The 20,367-nt window shown below is 37.4% G+C and overlaps 1 protein-coding gene across 3 annotated transcripts in view; it reads right to left on the reverse strand.

Annotated features, from left to right (window-relative positions):
* The window catches only part of YTHDC1 (YTH N6-methyladenosine RNA binding protein C1), a 34,474-nt gene extending 22,001 nt beyond the window's left edge, over positions 1-12,473 (reverse strand). For 2 of the 3 annotated variants that reach the window (XM_065877549.1, XM_065877551.1), the window contains exons 1-4: positions 12,218-12,245; positions 2,343-2,444; positions 1,647-1,975; positions 1,098-1,527 (exon numbers count right to left, since the gene is read on the reverse strand). In XM_065877549.1, the coding sequence (XP_065733621.1) occupies positions 1,098-1,527; positions 1,647-1,975; positions 2,343-2,444; positions 12,218-12,245 (889 nt within the window). Of the gene's footprint in view, positions 1-1,097; positions 1,528-1,646; positions 1,976-2,342; positions 2,445-12,217 lie in introns of all 3 variants that reach the window. The other variant, XM_065877550.1, reaches the window with a different exon arrangement.
* Between the last annotated feature and the right edge of the window lie 7,894 nt (positions 12,474-20,367).

Raw genomic sequence — 20,367 nt, forward strand, 5'->3', positions numbered from 1 at the left:
ACTACTCATCTATTCAGTTTAACTCTTTAGCCCCCTGTCAAAACCTATCTAAACTCCCAAACCTAGAACTCTAGTGAGCAAAAGGCTAGAAGCACTTCAGCTGCCAATTAGAAAATACCTGGTCATTTGCTCTTATCATTTACACTATATCAAAAATATGATTTACTAACAATGTACTACACTAAAATGATAAAATTCTATAATAATGACATTTAACTATCATATATATCAAAAGAATAGAATTTTTCTTGTATTCCAATATTTAGTACATTTGGCCTATGTAGGAGATCTGGCTGCATCTTTACATAAGACATAAGATGAGTATAATCATCACAGAGTGACCAGCGGTCTCTAAGTACCCTGGCCTCTCGTTGCTCTACCCTCTGAACTTCCCCCCAAAAGAGGGCTCCCTCAGTCTAATGACTGCAACTACCTACCATTCTCATATACAAGTCTCATGGGTCAGATAAAGTGGCAGGGCATGTAGCATTGAAGGAATGACCCAAGATGACTCTTACCCAGTCTCTCCACAATAATTTTATACTCTTATTTTCCATCTGGTACCTTTACACCCAGCCCTCTGGAGACCCTGCCCGTCAGTCAACCCACAGGTACAAAAATGAAAGAAAAGTTTGTGCTCCCAAGAGAAAAAGAAAGTTATTTTGGTTTCTGTTGCCACATGATGGAAATCTAGAGGCATTTAACATGAAGATATTTTAATACCTAGCAGACAGGTTCCATATGAATATACTTCAAGTACATCAGTGTTTAAATAAGCTGTTGTTGACTAGTATGGAAATCTAAGAATTTATAACATTAAAACCTCAAATACATTTCCTTATAGAGAAACAATCAGACTAGTGTATTTATAATACAATCAATTTGTAGCTGGGAAATGCCTTTTAAGATATGTAAATCTTATTCAAGTACATTTATAATACTCAAAAGCACACTATTAAAAAAAAAAAATCACAGGACAGTCTTACTAACATCCCCCCCATTGCCTCAAAAATTTTATAATTCAATTTAAACATGTTCAAGAAAAAAAAACAATTAAAAAAAAAAAAAGACAAACCTTTACATATAAAAATTAGTACCTGATCCATCTGTTCCTGAACCAGATCTGACAGACCCATCCGTGAAGGAAACAGATTCAGAATCGGAGTCGCTAGCCTCACTCCGGGTGTCATAATCATTTCCCTCTTCCTTCTGGTCTCTCTCATCCTGTTCATATTCTTCTTCTTCCTCCTCCTCCTCTTCCTCCTCCTCCTCCTCTTCCTCTTCTTCTTCCTCCTCTTCCTCCTCTCCATCGTCATCCACCTCTTCATCTTCCTCTGCATCTTCTACTTCTTCATCTTCCTCCACATCTTCCGCCCCTTCCTCCTCATTCTCAGTATTGTTGCCTTGCTCATCAGAAGAACCACTGCTGCCAGTCTCATGGTCAGAGCCATATTCTTCAGAGTTCACTTCCTCCTTGGAAGATTGGCTGGATCTGCTTGCACGTCTATCCACTTCAAGCCCAATTCTCTGATGTTTAAAGAAAAAGGGAATCAGCAGTCATATAACAGACAAGGTCAGAGTGAATAAATAGTTCTAGCCTCAAAAAGAACTGCTTTCTGTATTATATCTGCAATAATATTTACTACCTCAGAACCATCTGGTGTAGGGGATTTGACCCTCCTTTCAGGATCCCTCTTCCGCAGACATGTTTTCTCAGATTGACTCTTATAAGGTTCTCTGGAGGCACTACTTGACAAACGAATCTTCCGATCAGCTTCTAGACGTTTGTTTCTTTCAGATCGTTGATATTCCTCATTTTTATACTCTGTGACTGACTTTCCTTTTGTACTAACCATTCTTTTGTTATTGCTAACTGATGAGCTCAGTGGCTTAGAAATCAATTGTCTTGAATGAACAGAAGGCTTTTGTCGCTTTGTGTCAGTAGATTCCATTCGGTCACTTTTTCTTTTTGAACCTTAAAAATACAATGAAAAATATATATATAAGAATTTGGGTATTAGACTTATTTCACCAAAGTTTAACAGGTAAATATATAAGAGAATAAAAGCCTCACTTCTTTAAAATGTTTTCTGAAATACCTTTACTCCAAAGTTAATCATAAAGAAAACACAGCTTTCAAACACTGGAATAAATACATGAGACATTTCACACGTTTGGAAAAAAATATATTACTCTCCTTCACATGGAATTGGGTACCACTGCTTCTTATGATTGTGCTTTTGGTGGTAAGTGCCTCAAGGAACAAGTACAAAAGCAAAGACTCTTTCTTAAGAATTTGATCTCTACTTTGCTATTTTAACAAAAATAGAAATCTTACATACCCTTTTTCTCATTTTTATCTTGTTCACTCTCTGGATTATAGAGTTCATCGTCCTGTTCTGGTACTTCAGTCAAAATATCATCTAGAACATTAAGTTCTCCATCTGGAAGCAAAAGATTAAAAAGTAACAGGGAAAAATCATTAACATTAAGCATTTATTTCTGAGTACTTACTGTGTTGAGGCTACGGAAGTATGAGAACATAACAACCTTCAAGGAGCTTTTATTTCAGGATCAAGACACAAGAATAATTCCTATAAAAACGATATAAAGTAAAGGATATGATGCACAGCTCTGGTCTACAAAGCCAGGAGTATATATCCCATAAGGTATGAAAGGATATACTGGGGTACAAAAAGAAAAAGTGAGACCTTCTGTATTTGTAGCTCATCCTTTAATGTCAAATGTTTGTACCTGCTTTAAAATGTGCACAATAATAAAAATACATGTGTATAATTTTTAAATAAACATACATTTATCAAAGATTGTATACTCCGGGCAGAATACTTATTACCATTGTACAGTCGAGAAATCTGGCACACTCCAGCTTAACCAAGCAATCAAGATTAACATCACTAGCAGTGGGTCAAATCAACAACATGGAACCCCTGGAATGATGCACTATGAATAGGAAAATTCTGTGATATTCCTATGCAAAACCTAAACCTATACGAGTAAACAAACTTCAAACCAACCCAAATTTAGAGGCATCCAAAAATGTCACAGTTCATTCATGAAATACAAACACTAAGGAAATACTTCAGATTAAAGGAGACTAAAAGATACAATAACTGACACAGCACATTATCTGAGACAACTGAAAAACTAGTGAAATCTAAACAAGGTCTGTAGATTACAAGTATCAATGTCAATTTCCTGATTTTGATAGTACTACAGTTAAGTAAAAGAGAATTCTACTTTTTAGGAAATACATACTTAACTATTTAGGGGCAAAGAAGCATCATGTCTACAACTGACAAAAGAGGGAGAAAGAATGAGGCAGAAAGACAAATGTGGTAAAAATGTTAACATTTGTGGAACGTGGCTGAAAAGCAAAAGAATTCTTTGTACTATCCTTACAGCTATCCTGTTTGTCTAAAATAATGTCCAAGTAAGTTAAAAGAAGAAAATTACTGACGGGGTACACAATCAAAAACATTTGAGGCTGCTGGCATGGACTATAAAAGTATAACTTGTTCAGACAAGGAAACTATTGACTGTAATTGATACAGTCAATGATCGTGAAAATTTAGAACTCAGTTTTATTACCCCATCACCTTCCCTACCCCCAACCCAGTCCAACTGGATAAAATAAGTCTTAGAAATACATGCAACTATGTATTTACTACTTTAAACTGATTTTTTTTTTTCAAATAAGGCACTAAAGCTAATGGTAAATGTTTTGAACACTAAATATCCTGGCATCAAAAAATATCTTTCCAAATCTAAGGTGACGTAAAGAGAGGTATAAAATCATAAAAACTGATGATAGGACAATTGTATCACAGCTCCAGCCAAAAAGGAAAGCCCACTAAAATTATAGCAAGGATTATTAACCTGAGGTCTATGAACAGGTTAGATGGAGTTCAAATATCCCAAGAGGGACAGAAATCAGTGACTCAAGAGAACTAAAACAGATAATGTAGGCATAATAAGAAGGAAAGCAAGGTTACACAGGATATGGAAAAGGTAACAATGTATCTTCCTCTGTGCTTGGAGTCACTGCTGCTACTTAATAACATTGACACATACACACTACTATATATAAAATAGATAACTAATAAGGACCTACTGTACAGCACAGGGAACTCTACTCAACTCTCTGTAATGGCCTATATGGGAAAAGAATCTAAAAAAGAGTGGATATATGTATTTGTATAACAGATTCACTTTGCTGTACACCTGAAACTAACACAACATTGTAAATCAATTACACCCCAATAAAAATTTTAAAAAAACACTGAAAATTACCTATGCTTGGAATAGCATGGTAACTGATTTGAGTGGTAAGAATGCTTTTCTGTACTTTACCATTTTTCTAAAATGAATACATACTATACAGACTGTTAATCATTTTTATTTACTTATTTTCTTAAATGGTACTGAAAATCAAGATATGCCAACCAAAAAGGCTTCTCTCATCCTCTGGGTTTATGTTTTCACTGAGGAAATTCCCTCAAGACCTGAATGGTGGCAAACACAATTTTTGGACGTTATATTGTAAATAAAAAATAAAAACATACAATTTGATTTTTTAAAACCCAAGTTTTTCAGATATTCAATGATTCTTAGGTCAAAGCTCTCTAGTCAGTAAAAAGTGGGTCCAACAGATCTTGAAAAATAAGGTATCTGTAGAAGCAAAAGAAAAAAAATACAACTAGGACAGCAAAATAGGCAATTAAGTAAATACAGTGCTACACAAATCTTTTCATGAAGTACTAGTTCTTGATTAGAAATATCCACTTCAAAAGCCTGAACATTCACATGAACTTTTATACATGCTAAATCCAGACATGCTAAACAAGGAATGAAATAACTGTGCAGGTTAATGAATCAATTTAAATTTCAGACATGCCTAAATCATGGTTTCCCTATAAAAAGGGTATTACTGTCTTAAAAAGCTTTAACAAATAATTTTATTAGTCAAATTCAAAGATTGGTTGCAGTTTTAGAAAGCATCTACAAAATTTTAAAATATTAATCAATACTTGCTTTTCTAACATTTTATCACTTTCACACATATCATACATGACACACACAAGGTATGATTTAGATCCAATACTCTGCAGATAAAGAAATAGAAGCTCAGAAATTCAAGTTGAGCAAATTCACACGTCTAGAGTTCAGGCTTTCTAAATTTACAGTTAAATCAGATGGGGGACATTAAAATCATCTTTTTTTTTTAACATCTTTATTGAGGTATAATTGCTTTACATTTTGTGTTAGCTGCTACTGTATAACAAAGTGAATAAGCTACATATATACATATATCCCCATATCTCTTCCCTCTTGCGTCTCCCTCCCACACTCCCTATCCCACCCCTCTAGGTGGTCACAAAGCAGGAGCTGATCTCCCTGTGCTATGCGGCTGCTTCCCCCCAGCTATCTATCTATTTTACATTTGGTAGTGCATATATGTCAATGTCAATGTATATATGTCAACTCTCTCACTTTGTCTCAGCTTACCCCTTTCCCCTCCCTGTATCCTCAAGTCCATTCTCTATGTCTGTGTCTTTATTCCTGTCTTGCCCCTAGGTTCATCAGACCCTTTTTTTTCTTTAGATTCCATATATATATGTGTTAGCATACAGTATTTATTTTTCTCTTTCTGACTTACTTCACCCTGTATAACAGACTTTAGGTCCATCCACCTCACTACAAATAACTCAGTTTTGTTTCTTTTTATGGCTGAGTAATATTCCATTGTATATACGTGCCACATTTTCTTTATCCATTCATCTGTCGATGGACACTTAGGTTGCTTCCATGTCCTGGCTATTATAAAATAAGCATCTTTAAACAAAATATAAGAAAACAAAACTACAAAGTATCACTGAAAGGTCATGTGCACTAGTAGATTAATTCCAAATTAGTGCACCAGAAAGCTCCATATTACCAACATTATAGCACCTTAAATTTACTTTAAGATCAACCATAACATCCTCACTTGATGGTCTGCAAATTTTTATCCATATTATAGTCTATGACATTAAAAACCTAACTGTGGTTTTATCACAGTATCAGCCAACTAATAAGACCTGCAGGACAAATTCAGCCCATGGCCTATTTTTGACTGGCAAGATATAAATGGTTTCTTCATTTTTAAGGTTGTGTTTTAAAAAAAAGGAAAGAATATATGACGAAGACCTTATGTGGCCCACAAAGCCTAAAATATTATTTTCTATCTGACCCTGATATAAAAGATCACATTTTAATTTACTTCTCTCCACCACTGAAATCGCTTATATATTTGCTGAAATATGATACATAGGAGCAAGAGATTTGTATTTGGAAGCAAGAAAATCCAGGTCATCATTTAAGAGCTAGGTATCTTTAGGAAAGTCCCAGTCTGAGCTCCAGTTTCTTCACCTCTGAAAAGAGGCATTTAGAATAAAAAGATCAGTGTTTGGGGAAGGGAAGGGGGTGGACGGGGCAGTTATTTGATGCTTCTGAACCTTTTGTTAATGACTAGGGTACATTATACACAAAATCTGGTCCAGCACATAAAATAAAATCCTCTTTTCTCAATAAGACAAATGCATAAATGTTCCTACTATCTACTGCTGTAAGTTTAACATGCTACCCCAAAAACTTGGTGACTTAAAACAATACAGTAATTTACTATTATTGCTTATGGTTCTGAGGCTCAACTAGGGTCTCTCACGCGGCTGCAGTTAAGGGTTAGCTAGAATCATCTGAAGGCCTGCTTATTCACATACCTTGGCTGGGAAGACTCAGAACAGCTGGGGTTCCTAGGGCACTCCTTTCTATGGTCACTCTCCCCCATGACAGCTTCAGCGTAGGCCGACCTCTTTCATGGTGGTTTAGAGCTTTCATGGTGGTTTAGGCAGAAGCTCAGCAACAGTGCCACAGTATTTTATTCAGAGACAATCACAAAAGTCTACTCAGGTTCAAAGAGAGGAGCCATGGACTCCACCTATTGTTGGTTGAAATGTTAAATACTTGATAGATGTTTTCAAAACTACCACCACCTGTTTAGTTTTGCTTAAACTTAGGGATTTTAATTATAAATATAAGGAGTACTCTTAAAAACCAAAATCTCGTTTAAAAAGGTGAGAGTTCATAGTATTGGGTTATAAAGCTAACAAGCTGCTTCCTCTGACCACTTCATTCATTGGCTAGAGAAAGGAGTTTGTATATATTTTAATTCATGTTTTCAATTTAAAATGAATTAGTTATAAAGAAAGATTATTTTAGTAGTCTCAGAAGCTACTACTATTAAAGACTATCACTGGCATATCCTTTTTAGAAAGAAATAACTGTCTTTAAGCGATAAAGTAACATCCACCGGTTCTCTAGGGTGACTCTCTTTAAACTACTTTAATGTTTTAAATCACTCACTTTATCCTGAAATTTAGCATTATTATTCTGTATAGTGATATGTACATATACAATTTCTTCACAGTAGTTTGACAGCAGCACCTTAAGAATATCAGCAATAAAATGAACAAAGGCTAGCAAATGCCAGGTTAAGAATTCTATATAAAAAATAACTCAAATGCAGTATTTCTACAGTTAAAGCACTTCATTTTTTTTGAGAAGTCTACATAAAGAACTATACAGTCTTTTTTTAAAAAATCCTTTTAAAACCCTGAAAATTGTGTTTTAGATGCCACAACAAAATGAATTTTTCCACAATATGTCAGTGCAACAAATTAACTCAAATGAAACACAAACAGTATTTCCATTTACAGCTAAAGTTCAAATCCATTCAAAGTTATACACTAACAGCCTGTAGGATGAATCTAGCTCTTGGATGCTTTGTTTTTCAAAGTGCCAAGGATTTAATATAAAAATCCAGACCCTACATTTAAAAAAAAAGACTATTTGATCACTAGGGGCCCAGACTCCCATCTGAAAAAAACCAGATGGAGCAGTCCTGATAGTCTTCTGTTAAGACACAGAGAAGGTAACTTATGTCACAGTTTTGCATGAGACAATCTGGGTTTATGCCCCATACATCAGTGTATTTACTAACATTGCCTGAACATATACCATGCTTACCCCTTTACTGTCTATAACCTAACACTCACCATTACCTATTGTATTAAGTAAGTACTTTATCTGCCTGACCCTAGAATGCATATAAACCCACAACTCCTGAACAACACTGATGTTAAATAACAGCAAAAAAATTTAAGGTTCAAGACACTGAGGCACAGGGACACCAAACTTCAGTTTTAGTATATGTGATACTTTGTGGATGAGTAGGAATGCTAAAGGGGACAAGCCTATTCAACTCAAGTGGATTAACTGCCTTGAGAGAATACAAGTGCTATGTCGGATCTTACAAATTTTCGAGAGGATTCCCAAATTCAGATTTTTATTTGAAATTGTCTTTTAAATGCTGCCTCAATTAAAAACAAAACAAAGCAGGCTACTGCTAGCTTGATTCCTCTATGGAAATGCAATAATCTGTGAACGTTTTGCATTCACAATATATGATGTTTTTATACGGACTTCATTATCATCACTTGTTAAGCAAGCATAATCTTAGTTATCACAAACTATCAATATTATTAACAAACTGAGTTTTGGGAAAGAGGTACAGATCCATGGGTATAGGAAGCAAAACAAGGAAACAAAAAATATCCCAAATGAAGCCCAAAGAATTAAAGTACTGTGACTTAAATCTCAGTTCTGAATCCAAATTTAATGCTGTTTCCACTCTACCAGAATTACACCTCAACCTTGAAATTCCTGGCCCAGGAAGGCCACAAACCTTAACTCCAGGGATATCAGTGTAGAAAATTAACCTTTATCTGAGACGCAGTTCATTTTTTTGACCCAGGAAGCTTCTGGGTCAGGAGATACAAAGTACTATTTATTTCAGGATCCAGCATCAGACTAAGACCTGAAATATTTAAAGAAAAAAAAACAAAAACCTGGGTACTTAAATATACTACTTATTTTGTTTTCCAATACAGGGCACCATAATACATTACAGTTTTTATTTTAATTCACTTAATATAGTTTTAGTCAGGTTTGGCAACGTAGCAAGATTTCCTGGAGCCTCCCCTTCTGTTGTGTTGTACATTAGACCAGTCTCTGTTACTTTTTTGTCACTCAAAACCGTCATTCTTCAAGAAGTGTAGAGACTTGGATTTCCTATCCCATCCAAATTTCCTGTCTTCCAAAACGCATACAATTGAAGTCTAAGGAGGGCATTTGTAATTTTTTTCTCCTACTTCTATTATGGGTAAAATAAATATATCGGAATATCAAATACATACTCTATGCTTTACAAAGCCCTAACTAAAGTGGACCAAGTCAGTCTAACCCTAAGGACTTACTATAGTGAGGGCTACAGTGTGTATATACATATATGTGTGTATATGTAACCATGCATACATATTTATATGTATTTGCCTGCATGAGTGTGTGTACGTATATAATTTAAACTGGGAAACTCTTAACTTTGGACATCAATAGCAAATATCACATAACTAGTCATAACTAGTCAGTCATTAATGAAGTCCAACCTTGAGCTAATGATTTACAATCTTCTAAATCATTTATTCGAGGCACTGAGCCATAATTACTGTACACCAGGAACCTAGTAAACAAGACATACTCCTGGCCTTCATGGAGCTTCCAGTCTGGTAATGCAGAAAACATGTTACTTTCAAAAGTGGTACCTCATTATCCACATTTTAGATACATTAACCTTGTATAATTGTTCTTCAGAGAGAAATGTTTAAGAGCTTAAGAAATAAAATATAAACCAGGTGTTTATAATGTAAAACGTAGAAAAATGGCAATTAACACTAATTAATACCACCAACATTCCAACATCTTCCACATCCACTTTTTGGACAATCACCACAGGAATCAGGAAGCTGGCAAATTCTCCAGTTATAGGCTTCACTTTCTAGGTATGGGTATTACAGCAGCATTTATAGAAGGTAATGTCTGCTTATTACACAGCTAATGTGCAAAGCCCAATAATCCAAGGACTTTATAACTGAAAGTGTTGTAACTGCTCTGTAATTTATAGCAAATTTCTGCAACTTAAACTCATTTCTTATCAAGATCTTACACCACTTAAGGAATCTTTCAAGAAAGGACTTAAGGTTTGTGACATATCTAAGATTTGTGACAGGGCTTACCTTTACAATTTCCTAGTGTTTAATTGTCATCCTACTGATGACAATAAGTACTTGGCTTCCCATTTTTCCTTGTTCAACATGAAAAGAAAGAGTCAAGCATTAATTCTAATTCTGGCTATTATTCTAGCTGTTTGACAAAGATCAAGAAAGTGAGACACCCTAGGCCTCAGTTTCCATACATGCAAAGTGGGTTATTCTAGAAATCTGCTCATTCCAAAATTAAATAAGCAATTCCAGTAGGTATGTATCTGCTAGCTTTCCCAGTAAACTAGAGACAATCTTAAACTATAAGTACTTACATCATAACTTCTGAAATGAAGCTGAATTATGAAAATTAATTTTTTAAAAACTACACAAATGTGAGGCCTTTCAGAAGCTGGACAATTTAGCTGGACAATTTATCCTGAGTATTGCTAACAGGTGGCATTACTACTTCCCAATAATAGTTACAAAGTTTATGCATTTAGACGTTTTCATCACTAAATCCGTTTCTAAAACAAAATTTATAAAACATCACCTACTTTTTTCCTCCGTGTACAATATTGTGTCTACTCCATAACTGACTTACAACTATGTTCACCTTAACAGACACTGAACTCTTGAGAAGTACTGAGCTTTTACTCATTTATCTAGTTCATCTCACCCACCACAACCACCACCCACTCCCATACACACAGATCATAGATTACACTCTGAAACAATCAAATGTTGACTGAATTAATTCTTCCTGATTAAAATCATCTACTTAATACTACTTTACTACTAATTAAAGCAGTTTCTTTTATTCACTAACACCATGTAATCCTATGATCACATTCCTTCTGGACTTCTCAAAAGGAAGGGAGAGGGTTTTTAGGATTCGTTTAAGGAAGGAAAATTAAACTACTAAAACCTAATCACCGAGCTGCTTTGAGATAGGAGCCATATCTTAAACATATTCCCACCCACTCCGTTGCCCAAGCCTGTCCCTATTATTGAGCAGTTCACTGATTCATGAAAACTCTTTTAAGGAGAAAAATGAGAGGTCACAAGTCTAATGGAACTTGACTCTACAGCCCACTTAACAAATCCTCCCTCCCCCAAATCAATTAGCCACACAAAAGAGTAGATCCGTAAAATACAGGACAGCAGCTGGCCAGATTTTTATCAACTATAACCTTGCCAAATCTATCATGGTAATCTTAGGGTTGTAAAAAACCTTAACGTACCATCCAATCTAGACCACTCTCCAGACTTGTACTGATTCAGGATCTACATTAACATTTCCAGGGCTTGGAAGGTCGGTATTTAAAAAGACATGACATTTCATTCTGGCAACATCAGTTCTTCCCATATTTAAAGTAACCGTAGCCCTCCGACTCTCTACAAATTATATCCATTTGTTCCTGGTTGTACCCTCTAGGAACTACGCACAACGTGTGTCTATCACAATAGTGGCCAGGATTTTTCCTGCCTGGCCTAAATCACATAATCATCTTTTCAAACATTACGTTTTCCAAAATAAGTATATGAGGAACCAAACAGGCCATTCTTGCCACTTTGCCTATTTAACAGAACAGCCATAAGTTACTCGTAGACATTTTGCGAAATTATCTACCTATACCACTTCTTAAATATGCTTACTTAGTAGATTACCAGCTTTAAGGGTATTAAGGGTTTTCGAAATTCAGCCTAACAGAAAAGGCTGTTCTGAAGATACGCATTACATCCGCATGCCACTACCAGGAAATAAACCTAAGGGCCTGCAACTCAGAACAGGCCTTCTCTCAGCCGCGCCCAGGACACATAAACGTTAAGTGAAGAAGGGAATTACGATTAAAGAAAAATCCAAGGCTAGATGAAGTGTTAGGTTATGTGGAGACAGGACGAAAGGGCAGGCCTGGTCTTTTCCAATGAGTCCAAGCGCCTCGATGGAGAGACCGGCTCCGCGCGGAGAAAGCTAATCTCCCCTACCCACAACGACGACCACGGCTCCGTCGACCCACTCCCGAGCCCCGCCTCCGCCCATCACCTTTCTCCGCACTAACCTTTCTCCTCTCGGCTGTCGGCCGCCATTGCTCCCCTCTTGTTTCCGCTGCTGCCGCCGCAGCCGCCACCGCCGCTTCGACGCGACTCGCGCGGGCGCCGCAGCCGCGGCAGCGGAACCACAGGCGCGTCCGTCAGTCCGTCCGCTGGGCTTGCGCGCTTCGCACGTTAGCCTCTACCACGCACCCTTCCCGACCCACCCTTTCTCCCCACTTCTTCCCTTTCTCCCTTTCCCCCTTTCCTCCTTTCACTCCTGCCTCCCCCACCCCAGGCCCAGCCTTCCCGTTGGGGCTTAGGAACGGGAGGCGGTAACGGGGAGGGAAGGGAAACAGATGGCGACAGCGGGCGGTGCTAAAATGGAGCCTGCTTCCTGCGTGAAACAATCCCCCTCCCAAAATGCCCTGCGCTGTTTACGCTTCGTTCCTCCCTGGGAACGTCACAGTGCGGAGAGGGCGGGGTGGCAGGTCAGGCAAGAACGTGACGTAACGTCAGCACGTTGCCCCGCCCCCCGCAGCCCGGAAGTCCCTGGAATGAGTTCTATTTCTAGTGATAAAAGTCTCCCAAGTTTACAGGGAGCCTGCTGCGCTGGGTATTCCCAGGTGGCTCAGGTTTCTCACCTGAAGCGCCTATTAACGGAGCTTCCAGCCTCAAGAAAAAGATGGTTTCTGTCGCTCCGCGGGACACCTGATTCAGTTCTGGAAATTGGAGACTTATTTAGGACAAGTCTGGGCCAGTCCCTTTGCAGCCACCACTTTCTACTCTAGGTACCGGATGTACTTTCTTGTTTGGTGCTACAGGCTTACCCAAAGGCAGCACAGGACACAACCAGCTCACTTGTCACAAAAGCCTACTAGTTTCGTTTTTAACTGGGGAAGGGAATTATATTGTATTTTAAAATAGCTTTGTAATTCACATAAATTTGATTGAAACATTTATCGAGGTCCTGGGGTACACAGTTGATTTAAACAGACTATTGAGAAATTAAAACTACAGAAGTGATGAAAAATTATTTTACATGATATGGTAAGATCTGCGAGGAAACTTGCTTAAAGTTCATTGTCCAACGAATGAAAATGTAATTTTGCTTCACTGCTCCATAACTGAGTTTACAAGGGAAAAAAAATTTGAAGAACAGAAAAACAAGAAAAGTAACAGTGTTATAGACATAAAAACATAAAAACAAACTACAAACTTATGGCAAGTTTAGAGAAGGACAGATCTATGGTGTCTTGGTCTTTGATTGCCCTTTTAACATAGAGACCAAACTGAAGGCAGTGGGAAGATTTTAAGTAGTGGGAAAACACAAATAGAGATTCGTTTGGAGCCATCTGGAGGGCTTGAAGGGAGAAGAGAGAAGGAAATCAATTCAGTAAATATAAATCCAGCTTTGTATCAGATGCTTAGGAATCAAGCGTGAATAGGACAGTATTTCTGCCTTTCAGGAATTTTCAGTATGTATAAAGAAGAGACAAGTTAACAGGAAGTTACTGTGTAAAAATAATAGCTAAAAATTGTGTGTTCTTACTGTGTGGCAGAAACTGTTCTGAGCACTTGACCTACACAATCTGATTTCATCTTCTGAAAACACAATTAGATTAGTATATTACTAGCTCTATTTTACATAAAAAGAAAGTGAAGTAATATGAAATTAAAGTGCCCAAAGTTATTAGTAGTAGTAAGTAACATGACTCAAATTAAGGCAATTTGGATCCAGCCACCACCTAACACTGCCTTATGTGGAGTAAGCTCAGAATGTTATTGGAACTTCTAGGGGCATGTCACTCAGACTGCTGGAGGGTACAGAATAGAGTAAAGGAAAGCTTTCTGGAGAAGGGAAAATAAAGCCTAGTTGAGATCTAAAAGCCTCCTAACCTGGGTAAAGGGGAGAAAAGACAAGGGTGGTGGGCAGAAAAATGGTTTTCATGTTAAAAAAAAAAAGGTCCTAGGTGGCAAAATTGCCCATGGTTCAATTCAGGTTGATATTCAATGGTTATGTAAGAAGAAGCTGAATCAAGAAAAGCATTATATATGTTCTATTCATTTATTATTTCAGTCAACTAGTATTTATTAAATTCCTATCCTGCCCCAAATGTTGTAATAGGCTCCAGAGTTAAAAAATATACATGGTATAGAATCTGGTTTCTCTTTTCAAAGAGTTCAAGTTTATGTTCTAGTGAGGGAGACAAAGCAAAAGTAAACAAATTAAAAGTCATGACAAATTCTATGGAAGAAACAAGAGGTTAATATGGCAAAGGGTGCGGTAGGGGGGGAATGGGTGGAGGCTTTTTATATAGAAAAACTAGTAAAGTCCTCTCTGAGGAGGTGAAGTTGAGACTGATACCCAGTAAAAGGTGGGGATAAGGGTCTTCCAGGCAGAGGACAGCACACCCAAAGGCTCTGAGGGAGAAAGAGGCCTTGGTGTGGTCAAGGGTCTAAGGAGAACACCAATGAGCTGCCACCCAGATAATGAGTGAGAGAGCAAGTGGCTGAGATAATGTTTGAGGGACAGGCCTTATGAGAGTAAGGGCCTAATCAGGACCCAACCCTAAACAAAAGCAGTATAAGGTCTACAGAGAAACAGAATTTCAAAGGTGAGCCCACTGGAGCGTGAGGAAGGAAAACACCTTTGGCTTTCCAAAGATCCACGCCTGTAAAATGTGAAAATAAGCCAACACAAGTTCAAGATGATCAGCACTCCTCAGAGGAAGACAACAAAATATAAAATCTCTGAAACATATATTTCACAATATTTAATATCACATCAGGCTAGGGCCAGGTTATATAGCACAGGTTGCAAACTGGTGCCTGCTGACCTAAGACTTTCCTTGAACCATCAGTGTTTATGTGCTTTTATTGAAGCTTAATGCCTTTAATCAGGGCATGCACTTTCCAATAAGATTTCCTCCACCACCCTTCTCAATTGCCCTACCTTTGACCAATATTACTGATTGAAGTATGTATCAATGAAGTGTGTGGATTCAGAAAAAAGAAAAAAAAAATTGATAGCTGTGTTCTGTCGCCCAGGGAAGGTTATGTAGGGTGGAGAGTAAAGGAGACTCAGTCCAGACTCTTAGAGAATGTCAATGAAGAGAATATGCAATATGAACCTAGAACATCTTCTCATATTAGAAAGTAGTAATCAGAGAATGCCAGAGACCTATCAAACTATGGAGCATTTTGAGCAGCTGTAAAGATACAATTGCATTGGACTGAAACATATCAAATATGTTTAAATCCTTGAATTCATAATAGTTCAGAAAAATTCATCATTCCCCTTTGGGTGATGCTAGGGAACCAGTTCATTATTTTGAAAACTGGTAAAGAGAAATCATCATTTATCCGTCTTTCCAATTAGAACTGTATCTCAGGGTTACCAAACAAATAGTTGATGAAGGGAAGTTTCTCTTTAGGGAAGTATTCCAGCTACTATGTGGCCAGGGCAAAGCAATGATAGAAGTAGGACATCACCATTTTATAACCATTATGAAATAAACAGATCAAGACAATGGTTATTAATGGCTGCTAATTTGTATAACAGAAAGACAATCAGATGTTATGTGCCTCCTGATGGAAGTACCTAATTCTGTCTATGAAGCAGTCTTGCCAAAAAGCTAAACCTGGATCTCATCAAGACTTTTGTCAGTGGTTCTCTAGCGGGGAGGGGGCGGGGGGGTGGTGATTCTGCCCCCAGGGGACATTTGGCAGTATTTGGAGAACTATGTGGTTGCCACAACAGAGAGCGTGCTGCTAGAATATAATGAATGGAGGCCACGGATGGTTTTAAACATCCTGTAAGGCACAGGAAAGCCTCCCACTTTAACAAAGAACTATCTGACCCAAATGCCAACAGTGCTTGTGCTGAGAAATCGAGCTCTGGGACACAGACAAAGCACAGGTGACTGTGTTAAGCTATCCCCCACAAATACTATTAGCAAAATCCAGACAGTAGGAAACTCTACAGAACAAACAAGCAGATGTCTTCAAAAATAAATTCCAATGAAGAAGGAAAGAAATAGAGAGGAGTAAGTAATCTATACACTAAAATAAACTTACAAGAAATATAAAAAATGTAAACCAATTGTAGTACATGGATGTTATGGGTTGAATTGTGTTCCCCCAAATAATATGTTGAAGACATAACCTGCAGTACCTCAGATTGCAACCTTATTTGGATATAGGCTTGTTTCATATGTAACTAATTAAGATACGGGTATACTGGAGTAGGGTGTGCCCTCAATCCAATGACTGGTGTCCTTATAAGAGAGGAAAAGAGACACAGAGACAGAAGTACACACGGAAAATTTGGCCGTGTGACAAATGGAGGCAGAGGTTGGAGTGATGCAGCTAAAGAATCCCAAGGGTTACAGGCAAAAACCAGAAACTAAGAGAAGCAAATAAAGACTCTCCCCTGCATATTTCTGAAGGAGTATGGCCCTAGTGACATCTTGATTTCAGACTTCTAGCCTCCAGAACTGTGAGACAATAAATTTCTGTTGTTTTAAGCCACCCAGTTTCTGGTACTTTGTTACAGCAGCCCAGGAAACTAATGCCATGGATCTTATTTAGATACTGATTTGAATACGTGAATACACTTGCGTACACACACACACACACACACACACACGGAGTCATACACATATCAGCAAACTTAATATTGAGTGAATGATGATTTTGAAAGAATTGCTATTAATATTTTTAGTTTAATAAGTTAAGTTTAAAAAATAGTTCTCGGGGCTTCCCTGGTGGTGTAGTGGTTGAGAATCCGCCTGCTAATGCAGGGGACACGGGTTTGAGCCCTGATCTGGGAAGATCCCACATGCCGCGGAGCAACTAGGCCCGTGAGCCACAGCTGCTGAGCCTGCGCGTCTGGAGTCTGTGCTCTGCAACAAGAGAGGCCGAGATAGTGAGAGGCCCGCGCACCGCGATGAAGAGTGGCCCCCGCTTGCCACAACTAGAGAAAGCCCTCGCACAGAAACGAAGACCCAACACAGCAAAAATAAATTAATGAATTAATAAACTCCTACCCCCAACATCTTCTTTAAAAAATAATAAATAAAAAATAGTTCTCATAATTTCATGATATATACTAAAATATCTGTAGATGAAATGACATGTTATCTGAGATTTATTTCAAAATAAACTTGTATAGGGCAAGGGGATTTGGGTGGCATCATACAAGTCAGCTCATGAGCTGCAGATATGTATACATTCATAGAAAAACATATTCTCTACCTTTTTTAAAAAATATTTTAGATTTTCTTTAATAATTTTAAAGAAAGGCAGAGCAAGAGAAACCAATGAAGAAAGTTAAGGTGATATCAAAATGCCATTTTCCCTAATCCATATTTATCCTATCAGAACTAAGAAGTAATTGAAAGTAATCTTTAATGTAATTAGAATTCTATATTTAAATATTTGCTATTAAAATAAGGTTATGTGATCAATGACAACAAGGACCTACTGTATGGCACAGGGAACTCTGCTCAATACTCTGTAATAACCTAAATGCGAAAAGAATTTTAAAAAGAATAGATACATGTATGTGTATAGCTGAGTCATTTTGCTTTACACCTGAAACTAACACAACATTGTTAATCAACTATACAATGTAAAATAAAAATTTTAAAAATAAAAAAAATAAGTTTATGTGAGAACAAGGGTACAACTGTTTAAAAAATGCAGTTTTCATTTCAGTCATGTTAATAAGGAAAAGTTATAGGGGTTATAAAGGACTGAACTCTAGATTTGTTGAACATTCAAGTAAACTATTGTGTACTTATTAAAAGCACATATTTTGCAGTCATAATAAGCTGGTACAAATTCTGGCTCTGCCATTCACTACCATGTGATCTAGGAGAAATTAACCTCTAATCTTTAGTGTCTTTATGAATGAAAACTTAGAACTCATTTTCAGAGTTGCTATAATGTTTAAAATGGTTAGAAAAGGGCAGTTAAATGTTCAATAAGCTGGAACTACTGTTATTTTTTATCATTTCTGTAGTTCAGGGATGATGGATTGTTTTATCAATTGTTGTTGGTGAACTTAATCAGAAAATGTAGCACCAAATGACTCTAAATAGATTTTTGGCTTAGCTGTCTATGTATACATATGATTTCCTGAGTAAAGATTAGTAAACTAAAAACATACAGCCAAAACTTCTCTTCAGATCTCAGGGATCATCAAAATATTATTTAAAAAATACAATACAGCTTCTAAAGTGGGAAGTTCCTTTTAAACTGATGGTAATGAATTGTGAATTGAAATTAACAGAATTTAGATAGCAGTAAAGTGCCCAGAGCTATACATATGGAGAGAAGAACCATGATAGGATTGATTACCAGATTTCAGTTACTATTGGGTTAATATCAGAACAGAGATATTAGGGGACAAGCAAAGCTAGAGGAGGAGCAGTGGGAGGGAACTTTGGAGATCTAGCCCTTCTGGGGTAGAAATCTCATTCATACCTCCTAATACCCCAGGTATCCACCTGAGACACCAGAAAGGCCACACCATAAGAATAAGGACTTTAGGGCTTCCCTGGTGGCGCAGTGGTTGAGAGTCCGCCTGCCGATGCAGGGGACACGGGTTCGTGCCCCGATCTGGGAAGATCCCACATGCCGCGGAGCGGCTGGGCCCGTGAGCCATGGCCGCTGAGCCTGCGCGTCCGGAGCCTGTCCTCCGCAACGGGAGAGGCCACAACAGTGAGAGGCCCGCGTAACGCATAAAAAAAAAAAAAAAAAAAAAAAAAAAAAAAAAAAAAAAAGAATAAGGACTTTAGCCTAAAGTAAAGTCTAATCATGACCTACTCAGACAAAGACTAAAACCAAGGCCCAGGAAGACCCACAGGGGAAACAAAATGTGGAAGTTGCATCTTGCATATTAGAAAGGATTTAAAAACTTGGATTGTTCCTATAAAGCATAAACATACAATCTACACAAGTTCAAGGTGATTAGCCTTCATATGACTGCAGCCTTAATCTGACCTCAACTTCATGAGCCAGAACTGCCCAGCTGAGTGGTTCTGAAATACCTGACCCACAGAAATGGCAAAAGATAATAAAGGTTATTTTTAAGCCACTAAACTTGGGAGTGTGCTGTTTCATAGCACTAGATAAGTAATACACAATGTCATATGTAAAAATCAATTATATTTCTAAATATAGCAACAAACAATTGGAAAATGAAATTTAAAAACATTTACAATAGCATTAAAAAACATAAAATACTTAGCAATACTGAAAACTATAAAAGTGTTGACAGAAAGAAGACCTAAATAAATGAAAAAATACTCATCATGCATTGAAGGACTCAATATTGATGTCACTTCTCCCTAAATTGATCTATAGATTCAAAACAATCTCATTCAAAATCCCAATGGATTTTCACAAAAGAAATTGACAAAGTGAATTTAAATTTGTAGGGAAATGAAAAGGACCTAGAATAGTCAAAACAACTTTGGAAAACAACAATTTTGGAGCATCAGCATTACCTGATTTCAAGACTTATCATAAAGCCATAGTAATCAAGACAGTGTGGTACGTATTAAAGTAAGACAGGGGCTTCCCTGGTGGCGCAGTGGTTGAGAGTCCACCTGCCGATGCAGGGGACACAGGTTCGTGCCCCGGCCGTGGAGTGGCTGGGCCCGTTAGACATGGCCGCTGAGGCTGCGCGTCCAGAGCCTGTGCTCCGCAACGGGAGAGGCCACAACAGTGAGAGGCCCGGGTACCGCAAAAAATAAAGAAAGAAAGAAAGACAGATAGATCAATAAAGTATGATATAATCATACCTAGGCATGGAATACAGAATTAAATGTAGAGATAATTTGTTATATTCAAATACAGTTACATAATACAGCATTAAAAATGAACAAGAGCTACATGTACCAACATGGTTAGATTTCAAACACATAATGTTAAGTGAAAAAGGAACTTTCAGATTGCTATGGTAATATTGTTTAAATGTTAAAAACACACACACAAAAATACTATGTATTCTTTTATAGAAATAGATATATGTATGAAAAATACAAAATTATAGACCAGAAGTAATCTTCAAAACAGTGTTTATTTCTAGGAAGGGAGGAAGGAATAGAACTCAGAAGGGGTACAAAAAGGATTAAAAGCTTATCAGATATGCTTTATTTATTTAAAG

Source organism: Phocoena phocoena, chromosome 5 (genome assembly GCF_963924675.1).
Source record: "Phocoena phocoena chromosome 5, mPhoPho1.1, whole genome shotgun sequence".
NCBI classification, from domain to species: domain Eukaryota; kingdom Metazoa; phylum Chordata; class Mammalia; order Artiodactyla; family Phocoenidae; genus Phocoena; species Phocoena phocoena.